Source organism: Diabrotica virgifera, chromosome 1 (assembly GCF_917563875.1).
Source record: "Diabrotica virgifera virgifera chromosome 1, PGI_DIABVI_V3a".
In the NCBI taxonomy this organism is placed as follows: domain Eukaryota; kingdom Metazoa; phylum Arthropoda; class Insecta; order Coleoptera; family Chrysomelidae; genus Diabrotica; species Diabrotica virgifera.
The window spans coordinates 139,213,472-139,232,137 of NC_065443.1; the positions used below are offsets into that span (position 1 = coordinate 139,213,472).

The window sequence follows — 18,666 nt, forward strand, 5'->3', positions numbered from 1 at the left end:
CCCACCAATTTAAGACGGTATTACTCAAGTTTGAATAAATCTAATACAATTTTTTTAATATTTTTTTAAAGCTTAGGACGTAATCTTTAAAAAACACTGAATTATTTTATAATTACGTATTTTTTATGGGAAATAAGCCACAATTTTATTTAAAAAAATACGTAATTATAAAAATGCCACAAGGAAATAGCTTCAGAACAACATGAATTACTTTAGTTTAAAAATGAAATAAACAATTTCTTTTTGAGAAAACTAAGAAAGATAACAAAAATGTAATACAAAAACCGAAAATTACCAGCTGAAAAAATGTATATACAGAGTGATCAAAACTTTTTTCTGTAAAACTTACCTAAAATACATTTAATAATAAGCTTCAACAATAATAAATGTTCAACAAAAATTTTTTTTACCTCTTATACAGTATGTCTGCGTAACTTAGAACCTATTGATAACTTTTTTAATATCAGTTTTACGAAAAAAAGTCGTTGTTTATAAAATACTCCGCATCGTATATAACATAAGATGCAACCATCAAATATCAAATTTTGTACGAGGTATGTCAAAAAATATGAATTTCACTCAAGAGTAAAGTACCTTTATATTTCACAATATCGAAAATTTTTAGAAAGAAATTTTGTTTGGAATTCAAAACTATGTTCCAATATGTAATTATATCCTTCTAATCGAAAATTTGTTTTTTTTTAATATTGTTCCAAATTAATTATACCCACATCATTAAATTTTCACTTATTATTTATGATAACTGTTTTATTATTAATTTTAGGAAGAAAGTTATTCGTCATAAATAGCTGTGCATGGTCTAACACTTAATATGCAAATATAAAATATTATATTTTATCAATAATATACGAGGTATGTAAAAAAATTATATTTCGCGCAATAAATATGTACCTATAGTTCACAATATTTCGATTAGAAGAGTGTAATTGCATATCGACACATCGTTTTTAATTCTGAACAACTTTCCATAATAACAATTTTCAGTATTATGAAAAATATAGGTATTTTACTCGTAACTGAAATTTTTATTTATTGACATATCTTGTACAAAATTGATAAAAATTGATATTTTATGATTGCATTTAAAGTTTTAGAATATGCAGAGCTTTTTACTTAGAATAACTTTTTTATTTATGATCCCATTGCAACAATTTTTTGAAAAGGTAGAAGCACAATTTTCACATCATTACGAGTAAGGTCGAATTTAATTAAGAGCGAACGAAACGATTCATATTAAGAGCAAAAAAATACATATTTTGTTCATCAATAGAAAAATTATTAAGATAACAATTCGTTAACGTTTTAAAGCGGTCGTTTTTGAATATATATAGGTTTATCAAATATCTCAAAAATAAATATGTAGAGATAAATACATTTTGTAAAGAAATTATGATTTTACAACTATTTTTTAAGTTATCCGCCATTTTGGATCTGCCATTTATAATTTAAATTGTCAAAATTTGATTCAGGTTCAGCACTCTCAAAAATATCCACATATATGTAAACAAACACGTTTAAAAAAAATTCGGATTTTACAACTACTTTTTAAGGATTTTTAGGAAAAAATCCGCCATTTTGAATTTGCAAATTGTAATGTCAGATTCGGGTTCAGCATAATCAAAACTAAAATAAAAACATTTTTTATCAAAATCAAATGTTGAATTCACCCATATTCTTAACATTATACAAAACAATTGTTATTGTTTAAACAGTTAGCGGCCAAATCTGCGAGTAGAACTTTTTCAACATGTATATAAACAAACAAAAAAAGTTTTAGAAAAATATAATCTTGTTTGATTAATAGATTTAGAAAAATATAATCTTGAATTTGCATATTAAAACGATATACTTATAGATGTATCCGCTGTAAGCTCGTAGGTAGAGGGGATATTTAAAAGTTCGTGGGCGCCAATAGTATGAGAAGCCAGTGAACTTATAGTGGCAATTTGACATAAATGTCAAAGTGAATAATTTAAAACATTGAAATTAAAAACATTAATATAAGAAAAAAAATTTGTTCGTCAAAGCTGTGGCATATATTTTTACCTTAAATATACTTACGTTTTAAATACTGAAATTTGGTTTTTTTAACATTTTATAATATAATAAATCTATTAATCTAGGGCCATCTACACAATAATCAACCTTAGTTTAATTACATAAAATACAAAAATAAACTCTTTAAAAATATACAGTCGGAAAAATGAAAGATTACCCATGAACGATTACATCAATCACTTATTTTGTATTTGCTGTCTTTTTCTATAACAAACGTTTGTTATTTATAGAAAAAGATAGTAAATACAAAATAAGTGATTGATGTGATCGTTCATGGGTAATCTTTCAGTTTTCCGACTGTATATTTCATTAAATCAGGCCGTCATTAACATAATTATTTACAATGGATAAGTTATCAGACTGCCCTTTAGAAAAATCCTCTTCGGTCATTTTAAAAAAATTGTCTTAACCAAAACACTCAAATATTATGAAATATTTAGTTCACAGCAACTGTCTAAATATTTATAAAACTAAAATATACCATAAAATGATTACTACAAGCAAATACATTAGAATACATCCAACTCACACAGAAAACTGGAAGCACGTTGCCACTAGCGCCTCTGACGGCTTGAGTTGAACTACTTTTTCTCAACGCAAACATAAATTTAATTTTGTTAATTTTTGGATAATTAATTAGCTAATCTTTGGTAAATTATGTTTGTATTTTTACACAAAATGTCTTATAAAATAGGTTCGGTAAAATGGATTCTCAGCAAATAGCTAGGATGGCAACAAAATTAACTAAAAAGTGTATTACTTTGCCTCCATTCAGCCCGATGAGAGGGTGTTTAGCTGCAATTTCTTTTTACAAGAAGGCTAACCCCAAACTGTATAGCAGGGGCGTAACAGAGGCTCCCGCAGCATGAAGCTTGCGGGGGTCCCATCTTGTCGTCTAATAAATATATGTAAAAATGTGTTATTGTCATATTATTTTGCGCATACACGCGCAACGTTGTTTAAGTAATGCAGTAGCAGTATTGAAAATGCAAGTTGCCCATCAGATAGATACAATGTATCGTATCATATGTACAGTCGGAAAAATGAAAGAATACCCATGAACAATCACATCTATCACTTATTTTGTATTTTTGCTACCTTTTTCTATAACAAACGTTTGTTATTTATAGAAAAAGACAGTAAATACAAAATAAGTGATTGATGTGATCGTTCATGCGTATTCTTTCATTTTTTTCGACTGTATGTATTGTACGTATTAATAAAATTTTAGATATAATCGCTGATAGTAGTGCACAAAGAAAATTGTTCATTTCATAGAATAATACTATGTAATAATGTAGTCGTTTATTAAAGTTCTTTCTATTTTATTCTATACCAATAAACATGAAAAATGTAAGTTGTCTTAATAGACCAGTAAATGACTGTTTTGGAGTGTAATTATCAGCGTCACAACGTATTTGCTAGGCAATTTGGATTTAGATTCTAATTTTCGTCCACTTCAAAGTTGGAGTTGTGCCGTTGGTTGCTTTTACTTGGGGGATGAAAGTCGCCCCTTCTCAGGGATGAAAAATATACGTTTAAAATAAGTCCGGAAATTGATAAATTGACTAATTATGAGCAGCTTTTGTTCTACAGAGCTTCTTTATCTAAGTCAATTCTTTTCAAGTGACTTTTTCACAAATAACTCAAAAAATAAGTATTTTATCGAATTAAATATTATCGAAAAACGATCGAAAAAATATTTTTAGCAAAAATGTAGCTTATAAAAAACAAGAAAATGGTGTACCTATTCATGAAGTCTATTGACACAGTCAAAGGAAAGTTGTAGCTCATGAAAATGTTCGTTCAATTTCAAATCGAATATTTCAACGTGAAATAACCAACAAACGAAGCACTTTTCGGGGAAAACTCATTGAAACTTTTTTTAATGTTTAAAAATGAGCTTTATTTCTTTTTTTATAGCATTTTATAGCAAGCTTCTAGCATCAAAACTAAGCGAGTTGCGCTCAAAGTTGGCCCCTTTTTTCCTAAAAAAGACGTGGAAATCGCCCCGTAAGTTTAAGTTCTTATTTTTGGAAAAAATTGATTTTATTATATTAAACTTAAAAAGTATTAGCAAGGGCGGATCCAGAGTACCCATCCCCCCTCGAGAATTTACAAGAATATAAATTTAAAATTTGCAGTTCAAATGTTTTTGTTTTATGTGCTGAACGGTACTAAAGTTTGTGCTGAACGAGATAAAGTGTGAGGTAACCTAAGCTATGCATGTATCATAAAAAAAAAGTTCCTGCCCCCCGAAATTCGATCTTGGCTCCGCCCTGTATTAGTGATACGAAAAATCTCAAAAAATAAAAAAAATGTAGGTTTTGCTCTTTTATAAATATTTTAGATTTATTTTGTTTTTCTGTAAAAAAAAATTGTTAAGATATGGCTGTTCACAATTTGCATACACTCATAATTAGTGATTCGTTAGAGCCCTTTCAAATAAAACCCATTCAAAAATAAGCACTTTGAACCGGTGAAACTTACAGGTCATTTAACACTAGAAAGCCGGAGGGGCCAATTTGGCCCCTGTTGCGATTTAAAGTTATTGTAGTTTTTTTATTTGAGGCAATAATATTTTCACATTTTATGACTTTTAATATTTTGATACAAAGCCTTATTTAAAACAAAAAAATATTGTTTACTAAATTTATTTAATGGTTTTTTTAACAAATCTACCATAGAAGTCTAAAGGGGCCAAATTGGCCCCGTGTAAGTTATTATCGTTTTCTGGTAAATTCGACGATCCTTTCTTTTAAATTCCTGTCGAATCGGTAAAATTATATTTATGTATGTTTATTGTAAATGGTTACCCTTATACTGGTACTGATCATCTACATAATAAAGATACAATTGTTGGCGAACACAAGTGAACACAAAGATGCAATTGTTGGTGTAGAGGACCAAATGACGCGTCTTTATACTACAAAAGCAACTTCAAGACGATGGCCTATGTACGTGTTTCATCATACTCTTGACTTGGAAGCAATAAATGCATGGATTATTTATAAAGAAATAACTAGAAGTAGACTCAGTTTCCGTAAGTTTATTCTTCGGCTGTGTGAAGAATTATGGGCCCCATACCTTGTCTCCCGAAATCTGGAACTACGTGTAGCAACACCAGGTCTACCAACAACTATCACTGTTACTATCCAAAAACGAAAAAAATATCAGTTGAAAATATTTTGTAAAGGAAATCATATTTCAAATCATTGCCACCGTTGTAACAAGGCAATGTGTGGCAAATATCAAAAACTGCAAATTGTATGGTGTTCCGAATGTTTTTGATGGGCAGCGAAAGTGTTAAACAATAAAAGTAATTAGATTCTACCGTCTAGAGTTGATTTAATTTCTTTAAACTGAGTTTTAATTGATTAAAAAACGTGGGGCCAAAATGATCCCTTCCGGCTTTCTATAGGTAGGTATGCTAAGCCAGACATTCTAGTGTTAAAGAAAAGTCAAGTCATTTTTAAAGCGGTAATGATTAGTTTTGAGGTGCTAAATAGGGGGAGATTTTCACAATTTTTGTTTACCAAAAAAGACTTTAACTGTATTTTGAGCGTAATTCGCTTAGTTTTGATGATAGAAATTTTTATAAAAAGTAAAAATACCTAAAACTTATTTTAAACACTAAAAAAGTTTTAATGAGTTTTCCCCGAAAACTGCTCCTTTTTTGGTTATTTCATGTTGAAATATTCGATTTGGAATTTGACAAATAAGAACAATTCTTCATGAGCTACAAAGTTGCATTTACTTTGTCAAGAGACTTCATTTTTGTATAAGCTACATTTTTGCTACTTACTTACGAATACTTACTTTTTGAGTTATATTCAAAAATCCACCTGAAAACGTGTTTTTTTTTTGTTGAACAATGTTAACATTTTCACTCGTAAATAACTCGAAAAGTAGTATTGACTGGACCACTTCGGTGATGACATTGAAAATTACACGATATCGCCATATTTCACGTTCATTTACTGGGCGATAACACATTTATCTTTTTGTGACACATGTCGCATTTAGTAATTTTTTCAAGGGGCCCCATTTCCAATTCTGCGGGGGGCCCCGAAAAATTTTGTTACGCCACTGCTGTATAGAAAATTTATTTTCTATTATTAGGGCTAAATAATACACCTGATAGTGTGAAATTTAGGTGTAACTTATAAAGGGAGCTTCAGATAAAATTAATGATATATTTAAAAGGTATTTTCAAAATTATATACAAGAGTGTTGAAAAATTAAAATGTTACTTACAAGAAACTCTCCAAAATGTATGTACCTACAAATTGTCACAAAACTTTTATAGGTAAATATTTTGATCTTTTAATAAAAGCGTATGTAAATAAAATTAACGATCGTAAAAAGGAAAAATTATGTGAATTAAAAAGTAAGAATATAAAATTAAAGAAAATAGCTCACAACTAAATTTGTATTTTGATTTAATAGGGCTTTTCATCGATTGTCATTTGTTTCGAGCTTCTGTCATATGTTGTATAGTCTGTGTATAATATTAATATACACAGATTATACGACATTTGACAGAAGCTCGAAACAAATGACTGTGAATGAAAAGCCCTATCCTATAAAAATACCACGAAGAATACCTTTCTTTTAAATGCACAGTTTGTGGTTATAACTCATATACCACTAGACGGCGTTATATCCGAAAATGCTTCCCTTCCGAGATGTTGAAATTTTTATTACAAAATGACGATTTATTTATTGCTTTAAAACCAGTTGAGATATGCAAATGAAATTTGGTCGGTTTTAAGACGTAATTATTGCACATTTTTTGACATACAATTAAGCATTTAATATTCACCATTGGCGCGCATACGGGTAATATAACCGCTCATATTACCCGTATGAGCTCCAGTGGTGAATATTAAATTCTTACTTGTATGTCAAAAAATGTACAATAACTGCGTCTTAAAACCTACCAAATTTCATTTGCATATCTCAAGCGGTTTTAAACAATAAATAAATCATCAGTTTGTAAGAAAACTTTCAATACCCTCTATCTCACAAACGAAGCATTTGCGGACATAGCTTTATAAAGCAAACTGTCATTATTTTTTCATAGAATTACCCCTTAAAGTTTGTCATACTTATTTAAAAACACCCTGTATTCATGAAAAACATGGGGAATTGTTAAAGTACCTAACTTTTTTATGATCCAACATAATAGCGAATGAATCAAAAAACAGAATGTTGAGAAAACATGAATCTATAGTTGGGTTTTAATTTCAGTATTTTATAAATGCTAGAATATTCCACAGGCTGATGCGGAAGTTTGAGAAAAAAACTGTCATTGGTACACGCCCGGTACCTATACAATGACAATTTACCCGTTTAGTAACAATATAATTACAGCGATATTGTTAACGAATAAGGCTATAACATATTAAAAAATCACTTAAATCGGTCTACAGGTTTAGAAAATTCGAGACATCAAAAATGACCCATTTTTAAGGTGTCCGGTTAATTTTGCACCCCAGTGTATTTTATGTTCTGTTGTGATTTATTTATAATAGCATCTTTTTCGAATAGGGCTTTTCATCAATTAATGAAAAGCCCTATTAAAAGTTCCCCTATGCACAATAATAAACTCTTTCAATGGTACGTCACTGGAATGGAGGCGGAAATCGCAATTTGACAGCTCATGGTCATGTCACTGTCACCATTTGCAAATTTCCGTTTTTGGATGATTGCATGTCAAAATGTCAAATCATTGGGTGCATTCAGCAGACGCAATCGCTAACTAATCGATTAGTAATCGATTTGTGATTTACATGCTGAATGTCACAATTTATGTGGCATTCAGCAGAAAATCACTAATCGATTAGTTAGCGATTGCGTCTGCTGAATGCACCCATTATTTAAAATTGAAACAGACATAATAAAAACAAAAACAAGTTTGATAAGATAAAATGGAAGTAAAGCAAGAATTTAGTGAGGAGTCGTGTAAATTAGAAATAGAGTATAATGACTTAGATGATGCTCTTGTGGACGGCTTTAAATGTGAAATTAAGGAGGAGGAGGAATCCAATAGACAAAGCAAAAGTACATATGTTTATTTAGATTTAAAAGAAAATTCTACACATACTAAAATATACCAAGATATAAATAAACTGAACGCATTTGAAGAAAACCAAAAAACTGAAAAAGGTTCGTATAAGTTGACAAGATAAGTAATAAGTCCTCTTCCTCAGTTTTTCCCTGTTCAGGGGTCACTGTACCAGTGTTGTTTTGTTTTCATCAACTGTTTAAACATTTGTTTAGGTTTAAAACAGTTTTTGTTTAAAACATTTGAAGGATATAGTCTAGATGATGTGCACAGCAATTGGAAGGTGAAAACACAAAAAAATCATGTATGTCTTTGTACTCACTTTATAATGCTAAAACACTGTTGTATTGAATATTTGACAACTCATATAAATATACAGAGTATGATATTATAAAACTGAAATTGTCATGTGCAGTAGGTAACAAGAGAAATTAAAAAAAAAAACAACCAAAGGTCTGGAGGAAAAAGGCAAAAACGCTGTAATTGACAAAATATAATATTAATTCAACGAAAGAAAAAATAAACAGAACTAGACTTGTTTAACTTAACTAAAGTTAAAAACATTAATATTATCTGTTAAATGAATCAATAACATTGTAAAATCAGGGCCGCGTTTATGTCAATTGACCCCTAGGCAATTCTCTCGTAGCCGCCCTTCAAGCATGTACCATTTTTGCGAAAAAAAATTGCAAGCAGATTTTTTTATTTAAATAAGAATACATAAAAATTGTCATTCCAGTTCGATCACATCAGATTTCTTTCTTGATTTTTCTTTGGAAAAATCATCTATAATGTAGTCATAATTTATCACCTTTGTTACGTCACTCTCTATGGACACAATCGACAAATTGTTAAGAAGTTCTTGAGTCACACATGATCGGAAATTATTTTTATGACTATTTTCAATTCTTGACATTTTCGAAAATGACCTTTCAGCTGACACGTTGGTTGGCAACTGGGAGGCACAAATAAATGCGCAAAGCAATATCAAAATTAGGAAAGATATCTTTCAATCCACTCTTCTTTAAATATTTAGATATGTCAATTATTGGTGATTGGTGATTTTCTTGTGGTATCCAATTAACCCTTTAAGTGAATGCATTCATGTATGAAGGATGTAGGTATCTATTAGTGCAGTCAGTGAGGGTATTTGGCTCCGAATTCCATCCTACTGCATCAATTTACTTGATATTTTCACTGTAAGTAGGGAATAGCTCAAGAAACAAAGTCTACCCTATATCCTATGGCGCTTTTATTTTAGGGGTGGTTCCTGCCCGTTGTTGAGGGTGGAATTTTTTTTATCAAACTAACACCGGAAGTGACCAGAGAACCTAATTCTAAGCAAAAACTGTTTTATAAATTTTTTTGAAAACTCGATACTTTTTGAGTTATTAGTGGTTAAAAATTTGCCATTTTCATTGAAAAATGACTTTTAGGAGACTGTTATTTGGGAATACCATAAAAATTGTGCATCTATCGAAAAAAACTATATAAAACATTTTTGTAGTTTATGAAAAATCAGAGAGATTCATTTTTTCATAAATCTTCTAGTTTTAATAAAAAAAGAGATGGTACTTAGGTGAAAAAACATTTTTTTTGGTGCATGCTCAAATCGGTGTATTCAACTTAAAATAACAGAGAAATGGACGATTTTAGGGGTATAATGCCATGAATACCTTTTGTAGCGCTTGAAAAGATCTTTAAAAGGAGAACTGGTAAATGTCGGTTACATTCAAACTAAGCGAGATATGGTGTAAAAAAACTTATGACTAATGTATTTTAACGAAAAATGAGTATAAAATAAGAAATAGTATATATAAATGTAGAAAAAATGTATATTTAACCCCTCATCCACCATTCTACTATAGTATTATTTCTATATTCAAAAAGTTGGACGGGTTTAAAATGAATGGTTTTTGAAAAGAATAAGATCATTATAGAGCACATTTTTAAATTTCCTTAAAAATCTTCCTTTTTCTCCATGTAATTCGAAAGTAATAAGAGATACGTAAAAAAATACCTTACAAAAATGTAGGTTTTCTTTTAGATAACAATTTTATTTTTCCTTCATTACTGTATCTCATTATCATTTTCGAGTTACATGTTACATGGAGAAAAAGGAAGATCTTAAAAATGCTCTCTATAATTTGATCTTTTTTGAAGTTATACTTCTTTAGGCGCGCTTGGAAGTGAATTTATATTATTCTGCGCGCCTGCGCACACAGACAGTATGGCGTTAGTTGCTAAATGTTTTAAGTTATGTATGTATTAGTCCAAAAAAGGTGTGGAAAGAATATATTAGTGTTTTTAGTAAATATATTTATTATAATTTTTGTATCTTTGGATTTGTCTACCTCGGGAATTAGATAATAAGTATTATTTGAAGTATTTTTATACTTCACTTGGTCTATTTGACACTATGTCTGAGAAATCTTGTAGTCCGCACCCGCACAAACAAAAGGAGTATAGCTCAGTGGTAGAGCGTTCGACTGGAGATCAAGAGGTCCCCAGTTCGAATCCAAATGTTTTCTATTTTTTTTTTTAATTTTTGGTATTGTTTTAATAAAAATTTTTGGAAAGTACTATATTTATTTCGTTGAAATCATATAAGGGTCATTGCTACTGAAATGTACATTTTCAATTATAAAAAAATTATAAATTAAAAATTTAAAAAGCCAACTATGAAAGACCTTCATAGAACAGGAAAATCTAAATATTAATACTCTAATAACAGGTAAAGCTTAAATTTTTTTATATTGCTTATATTTTTAGATTTTGTAATGTTTTGGTTAACACAAGTGAGACAGTAATTAACAAAAGTGAGAAAACAGGAATCTATATTAATAGGTTTGTTCGTAGAACGATCAGCAACCGTTGCCAACCGTCAGACGCAAGCGCGTTCGTAGTCTACGAACTCGAACTGTTAACTGCGCAGCACTAACTGTTAACAGCGCTTGCGTCTGATGGTTGGCAACGGTTGCTGATCGATTGGATCGTACTACGAACAAACCTAATATAACAAGTTTCAAAATAAAAATTTTATTCTGTTATAAAAATGCAATGTGAAATTATAAAAAAACTTTTAAGGACTGTCGTGATGAACCAGGCTGTTGAGGTGTAATATCTCCTGCAAATTCCTCAGGGACTGGAGTGGATGGTGGGGTTATTTCATTAAGCTGAGCTAAAAGTCTTTCTCTTCCTTTTTTAGCATAGTACGATTTTTTACTTTTTTCTCGCCAACATTTTCTAATCTTCCTTTGCTCTTGTTCTGATAATTCATCAATTGTCTTTATAGGTCTGGATCCCGCGTGTGAAAAAAAAGTTGATTAATAGCAAGCTGAAAATTTGTTAATAGCTTAAGGGTGCTAGTCGGACAAACTTTGATATATGGGAACACTGGAACAGGGGAAGTTTTAATTGTGGAACAGGTTAAAAATTTGGAACGGTCAGACCACGAAAACGGCACATGTATTTTGTCCGACAGAACAGACTTAAACTCTCCGAACAGAGATTAAACTCTCTTGCAAAAATCAGACTGCTATTTATCACCAAATGGGCGTTTTAATGAGTGGAACATGTAGAATATGTCAAATGACAGGAATTATGACATGTGATAAATACCAGTCTGATTTTTACATGAGAGTTTAATCTCTGTTCGGATAGTTTAAGTCTGTTCTGTCGGACAAAATAAATGTGCCGTTTTCGTGGTCTGACCGTTCCAAATTTTTAACCTGTTCCACAATTAAAACTGCCCCTGTTCCAGTGTTCCCATATATCAAAATTTATCCGACTAGACACCCTTAAGCTATTAACAAATTTTCAGCTTGCTATTAATCAACTTTTTTTCATACGCAGGATCCAGAACTATTACTTTACCGGCTTCTTTTCTAGCTCTATATCGTTCTCTAGCTTTCCGTTTTTCTTCTTCATGCAATGCCGGATTATTTTTTATTTTTTCTCTTAACTTACGCATCGCATTTTTTATCTTTCCCTAAGAACACTCTCCTTTTTTTCATTGTTTTTCGCCGACTTTGCCATTTCTACAAACTGTCAGTACTATATTATTAAAAAAATCTATGTTTATTTTTAAAAAAATAAGTTTTAAGCAATGATTTAAGCAAAAAAAATAATAATATTTTGTAACAATTTAATCAAACCTCATTTATGTTAACTCTGTCTCACTTTCGTTAACACATAAATTAACGCAAGTGAGATTAACGAAAGTGAGGTTTTATGTTAAACTTCCCGCCAAATCCCTGATAAATTGTTTGGATGGTAACGCCTTTTTAAGAATAACTACTTTGCTTAATTTCCTAGTATATACAGTTTACAAACATTACTAATTAAAAAATTTTCACAAAATATACTTATTAACAAAAGTGAAACATTATGCTTACCGTTTGTGGGTCTTAACTCCGTTTTTCTATTAATATTTGTTAAATTTCACAGAACAATCTACCTCTCTCAAGGCTTTTATTCAACTAAAGAAGACTTGTCCCCAAACACTTAATGTCACACTATCAGCGCCATCTAACTGAATTTATGTGAAATAATAATTCTATTAACGAAAAAAGTGAGAATGAATGATGAGGACACCTATAAAAGTCTGACTTTAAACTATAAAATAAAGTATTTCTTATAGGGGATGATAAAACTAAGAAATAATGTCAGCTATTTTATCATTCTCTGTAATTATTTATTTTACATAATATGTTAAAATGCCGTTTTTTTTTGTTTCGAAGCTTATATTAGCAAGGTGGGGACATTAACGAAAGTGAGAACTGACTCCTTTAATTTCAAAAAAATATAGGATTGGTTTTATTGGGTGGGTTGTGATTGCGCGCAGCGGTCAAATACCTCCTGGGGTACTGAAATTTACCTTTAAGAGGGTTGCTGTGATTGCGCGCAACGGAAGGATTAAGGCAGGTAAACAAAACGGTACATTGTGATTGCGCGCAGCGGTCAAATACCTCCTGGGGTACTCTACACTCTAATACCCGAAAGTTAGGTTTGGACCCAAGGGTTAGGTCTTCCTCCTTTGAAAATTTTTGTTTTATTTGTGGGATTTAAATAATCATAGGAAGTTAAGTTCCAGTGCACTTTATTTGCGTGTAATATTATGCTAATTATTTTTTCTTATTAAACCTTATTTTTGCTCAAAATGTACATTTTGAAAGCAATGACCCATAATAGAAGTATAATTTCTTACGTGCGTACAAAGTAGGTACACACACATTCATTTTTTTTTTCAAAAACCATACATTTTAAACCCGTCCAACTTGTTGAACATAGAAATAACACTATAGTAAAAGGCATTGTAGAAGCAAAACGATGCATTTAAATCTGGTAGATGAGGGGTTAAAATATATAGGGTGAGGCAGATAACTGGCCTATTAGAAATATCTCCAGAACTAAAGGCAACAGAATCATGAAAATTGGAATAGAGGGGTTTTGAAGGATGATCTATTAAATGAAAATATTTTCATCTCTTTGCAACTTCCGGTTATACCGGAAGTTGCTTATAATTTCGTTTTTTTAAATGGGACACCCTGTATATTTTTACATTTTTAGATTCTCTTCGATGTCTTCTTTCTTAAAATATGAGATTTTATTAATATTATGCAGGGTATTTTAAAAGATAATTACGTTTTTTTTATTAATTTCGTAGCAACATTCACACCCTGTAGAATTGTAGTATTTTGACATCTAAAACTCTACTTATAGCCAGGGAGGTAGTGTCAAATTTGACCGGAGCATTTTAGCATGGCTGGTTTCTTATTATTTAGGTAGGTGCTCCAAAGCTTATTAACAAATGATGTGTCAGCTGGCCCAAAACCGGGGATTTTAGTCAAGAAAAGGTAAAACATGAAAGTTGATGGACCAACGCTACACCTTAAATGTCAAATATTTATATAAGTTATTCAGAACATTTAATGGACTTGCTTACTTGGCGCCTACCTTTAACTTAGGAGATCCGGGTTCAAATCCTGGCGCGGAAAATTCTTTTTGTTTTATAAATTGACATTTTATTTTGAAAAATATTTATTTTTCTAATACCACGTTTTTATTATTTATACGAGACAATATAAAAAAATCTGTATGTCTTTTATAGAATTATGCATAGAACTTATGAAATAGCATAATATATACATTTGATCATAAATATTATGATTCACCTTAATAAGCAAAATTACTGTGCATGAACCCCTGAAGCTTCCTGAGTTAGTACGACCAATCTAAGTGAAAAAGGGGGTTGGCCTCCCCACCCCACCCCCCTCCTGACATTTTTTTATCTTTTTAGACAAACTGTTTTTTGCATAATTTTATGTGATGTAAAACCAAAAAATACATACAACCCTAATTTTTCACTTTTCTATCACCAACCCCCATTTTTAATAGCAATCTAATTATTTCCCTGTTCTCTATAATATATAAAAATGAATTTTTGTCTGTATGTCCCTTATAGAATCGTAAACTATGCATTTAATCATATAATGACCTCAAGCAAAGTTTTTGTACTTACATGAACCCAGGAAGGAGTTAATACGACCAACCTAAGTAATCATTATTTTGTGATGTCTGCGTAAATAAATTATTTACGCAGACACCACAAAATAATAAGTATGTATTGTTTATTAGAAAAAAGTAGACGCAATATTTTTGAGTATTTTTTGGCTTTCTGGTAATTTTTAGGTATTTAACTTTTAAACATTATTTGGTTCTAAGGCGGTACGAAGTTTGCCTGGTCAGCTAGGTAATACTAAAAAAATATTATTGGACTAGTTTGGCAAAGACTAAAAAGTATAAATCATTAATTTATGAATTTTAGATTGTAAGAAAAAAGCGTCCACATGGAACAAGTGGAAGAAGGTCTGAAAACACTTGAGATTACCAAAATCTTAGAACAAGCCAGGAGCCAAAAAGGGTTGTAGAGCTACTGATGATGATGATGAAGAAAAAATGATACGGGATTTCCGTATTTTTCTGTCACGTTCACTTGGCCAGCTAACATTTCTTGCCATGTACCTACATAATGCAGCTGACGATTTTTTCTTCATCATCATCATCAGTAGCTCGACAACCCTTTTTGACTCCTGGCTTGTTCTAAGATTTTCCGCCATTCTGTTCTGTTCCTTGCTTTGTTCCTCCAATTGGTAATCTCAAGTGTTTTCAGACCTTCTTCCACTCGTTCCATGTGGACGCTTTTTTCTTATAATCTAAAATTCATAAATTAATGATTTATACTTTTTAGTCTTTGCCAAACTAGTCCAAGAATATTTTTTTAGTATTACGTAGCTGACCAGGCAAACTTCGTACCGCCTTAGAACCAAATAATGTTTAAAAGTTAAATACCTAAAAATTACCAGAAAGCCAAAAAATACTCAAAAATATTGCGTCTACTTTTTTCTAATAAACAATACATACTTATTGTTTTGTGGTGTCTGCGTAAATAATTTATTTACGCAGACATCACAAAATAATGATTACTTAGGTTGGTCGTATTAACTCCTTCCTGGGTTCATGTAAGTACAAAAACATTGCTTGAGGTCATTATATGATTAAATGCATAGTTTACGATTCTATAAGGGACATACAGACAAAAATTCATTTTTATATATTATAGAGAACAGGGAAATAATTAGATTGCTATTAAAAAATGGGGGTTGGTGATAGAAAAGTGAAAAATTAGGGTTGTATGTATTTTTTGGTTTTACATCACATAAAATTATGCAAAAAACAGTTGGTCTAAAAAGATAAAAAAATGTCAGGAGGGGGTGGGGTGGGGAGGCCAACCCTCTTTTTCACTTAGATTGGTCGTACTAACACAGGAAGCTTCAGGGGTTCATGTACACTAATGTACAGTGATTTTGCTTATTAAGGTGAATCATAATATTTATGATCAAATGTATATATTATGCTATTTCATAAGTTCTATGCATAATTCTATAAAAGACGTACAGATTTTTTTATATTGTCTCGTATAAATATTTTTCAAAATAAAATGTCAATTTAAAAAACAAAAAGAATTAGACATACAGATTTTTTTATATTGTCTCGTATAAATATTTTTCAAAATAAAATGTCAATTTAAAAAACAAAAAGAATTTTCCGCGCCAGGCTTTGAACCCCGATCTCCCGAGTGAAATGTAGGCGCCAAGTAAGCAAGTCCATTAAATGTTCTGAGTAACGTATATAAATATTTGACATTTAAGCTGTAGCGTTGGTCCATCAACTTTCATGTTTTACCTTTTCTTGACTAAAATCCCCGGTTTTGGGCCAGCTGACACGTCATTTGTTAATAAGCTTTGGAGCACCTACCTAAATAATAAGAAACCAGCCATGCTAAAATGCTCCGGTCAAATTTGACACTACCTCCCTGGCTATTACGTTCAAATGATTTTTAATATACTCTACTATTGTTAAGAATCATTAGTATAGCTAAATTTTTAATTTTAGTATACAGGGTTGGTCGAAACTCGGAATGAGTATTTTCTGAGTTTTCTTAAATGGAACACCCTGTATTTTTGTATTGTAGTGAAATGATATTTTATATTACTTTTTTATTTCTTAAGCATTCCCTATACCTAACTGCTTTAATTTGTGAGTTATTGGTGATTCAAGCTAAACATTATTTGCAACAAAAAATACGTACAATTTTATTAGGTGGTCGTGAAAATACTCAATCCCAAATAATTTTTCAGAAATAAATACATATTAATCCAGACTGGTCCTTAAAATTACCAATAATGGTTTAGCTATCAAAATACCTACGTAGTTAAGATTGTTGGTGCGATTAACAATTAGCACAAATTAAAGCAGTTAGGTATGGGGAATGCTTAAGAAATAAAGAAGTACCATAAAATATCATTTCATTACAATACTAAAATACTTTCATTTAAGAAAACTCAGAAAATACTCATTCCGAGTTTCGACCAACCCTGTATACTAAAATTAAAAAATTAGCTTTACTAATGATTCTTAACAATAGTAGAGTATATTAAAAATCATTTGAACGTAAGTAGAGTTTTAGATGTCAAACTACTACAATTCTACAGGGTGTTAATTTTGCTACGAAATTAATAAAAAAACGTAATTATTTTTTAAAATACCCTGTATAATATTACAAAACCTCATATTTTAAGAAAGAAGACATCGAAGAGAATCCAAAAATGTAAAAATATACAGGGTATCCCATTAAAAAAAACGAAGTTATAAGCAACTTCCGGTATAATCGGAAGTTGCAAAGAGATGGAAATATTTTCATTTAATAGATCATCCCTCAAAACCCCTTTATTCCAATTTTCATGATTCTGTTGCCTTTAGTTCTCGAGATATTTCTAATAGGCCCTTTATTTGCCTCACCCTGTACATACTTCGCATTTTATCTTAAAATAAATTAGTCATCCTTTTTTGTTGCACCATATCTCGCTTAGTTTGAATGTAATCGAAATTTAACATTGCGGTCGTTTTAAAGGTCTTTTCAGGCAGTACTTACAAAAAATATTGATAGCATTATACCCTTAAAATCGACCATTTCTCTGTTATTAAGTGAACACACTGATTTGAGCATGCACAAAAAAAATTTCTTTTAACCTACCATATCTCTTTTTATGTTATCACTAGAAGACTTATGAAGGAACGAATCTCTTTGATTTTTCATAAGCTACAAACATGTTTTATATAGTTTTTTCGTTAGATGCATAATCCCGAAATAACCAAAGTACGTGCCTCCTAGCGGCGGGATACGGGCAACAATACATTGGCTTATAGGGCAGTCCTTACAGTAGGGATCCTGGCCTATACAGAAAAATGCAGGCGGGTGTGGGGTAATACTGCACTTTGGTTGCATTGGTGGTGTATTGGCTAAACGTGCAGGGCAGGGTATGGTGCTGATAGAAAAGGCATTCAGGCATCAAATATCCAAAAATCTTTTCAGGCCATAAAAATGAAAAGACCTTCTCCAAACGCAGTAAAAACTTATACTGAAATGATGGCATCTCCTGAGGTAAAATGTTCCGGAAGTAAAATGAGCCTCCGTTCGGATCTCCGGGTGAGGACTATCTCAGGGGGAACACCATTGCAGGTTAGAAAAATCAGGATAGGGTCTTGGAATCTTGGTAGTCTTACAGGTAAGAGTCTGGAGTTAGTGGATGCGCTCAAACGAAGAAGAGTTCAAATTGCTTGTATTCAAGAAACTAGGTGGAAAGGACAAAGGGCGAAAGAACTAGGTGAAGGATACAAATTGTGGTATGTAGGGAGTAGTAACACTAGAAATGGAGTTGGTATAATTGCTGATAGTGAAATGAAAGGTAACGTAGTAGAAGTTGTAAGAACGAGTGATAGAATGATGTCAGTGAAATTTGTAATTGATAAAGAGGTATTGAATGTTGTTTGTGTGTATGCTCCCCAAACAGGTCTGGGTGAGAATGAAAGAAGAGCTTTCTATGATCAATTAGGAGACGTACTGAGTGATATTCCAGCAGAGGAGAAAGTTATAATAGGAGGTGATTTCAATG

The 18,666-nt window shown here is 31.1% G+C and overlaps 1 protein-coding gene across 1 annotated transcript in view; it reads left to right on the forward strand.

Annotated features, from left to right (window-relative positions):
• The first annotated feature begins 7,812 nt into the window (after nucleotides 1-7,812).
• The window catches only part of LOC114339817 (zinc finger protein 226-like), a 29,050-nt gene continuing 18,196 nt past the window's right edge, over nucleotides 7,813-18,666 (forward strand). The window contains exon 1 of the mRNA XM_028290500.2: nucleotides 7,813-8,250. Coding sequence (XP_028146301.1) covers nucleotides 8,013-8,250 — 238 coding nt within the window. The 5' untranslated portion in view covers nucleotides 7,813-8,012. The remainder of the gene's footprint in view (nucleotides 8,251-18,666) is intronic.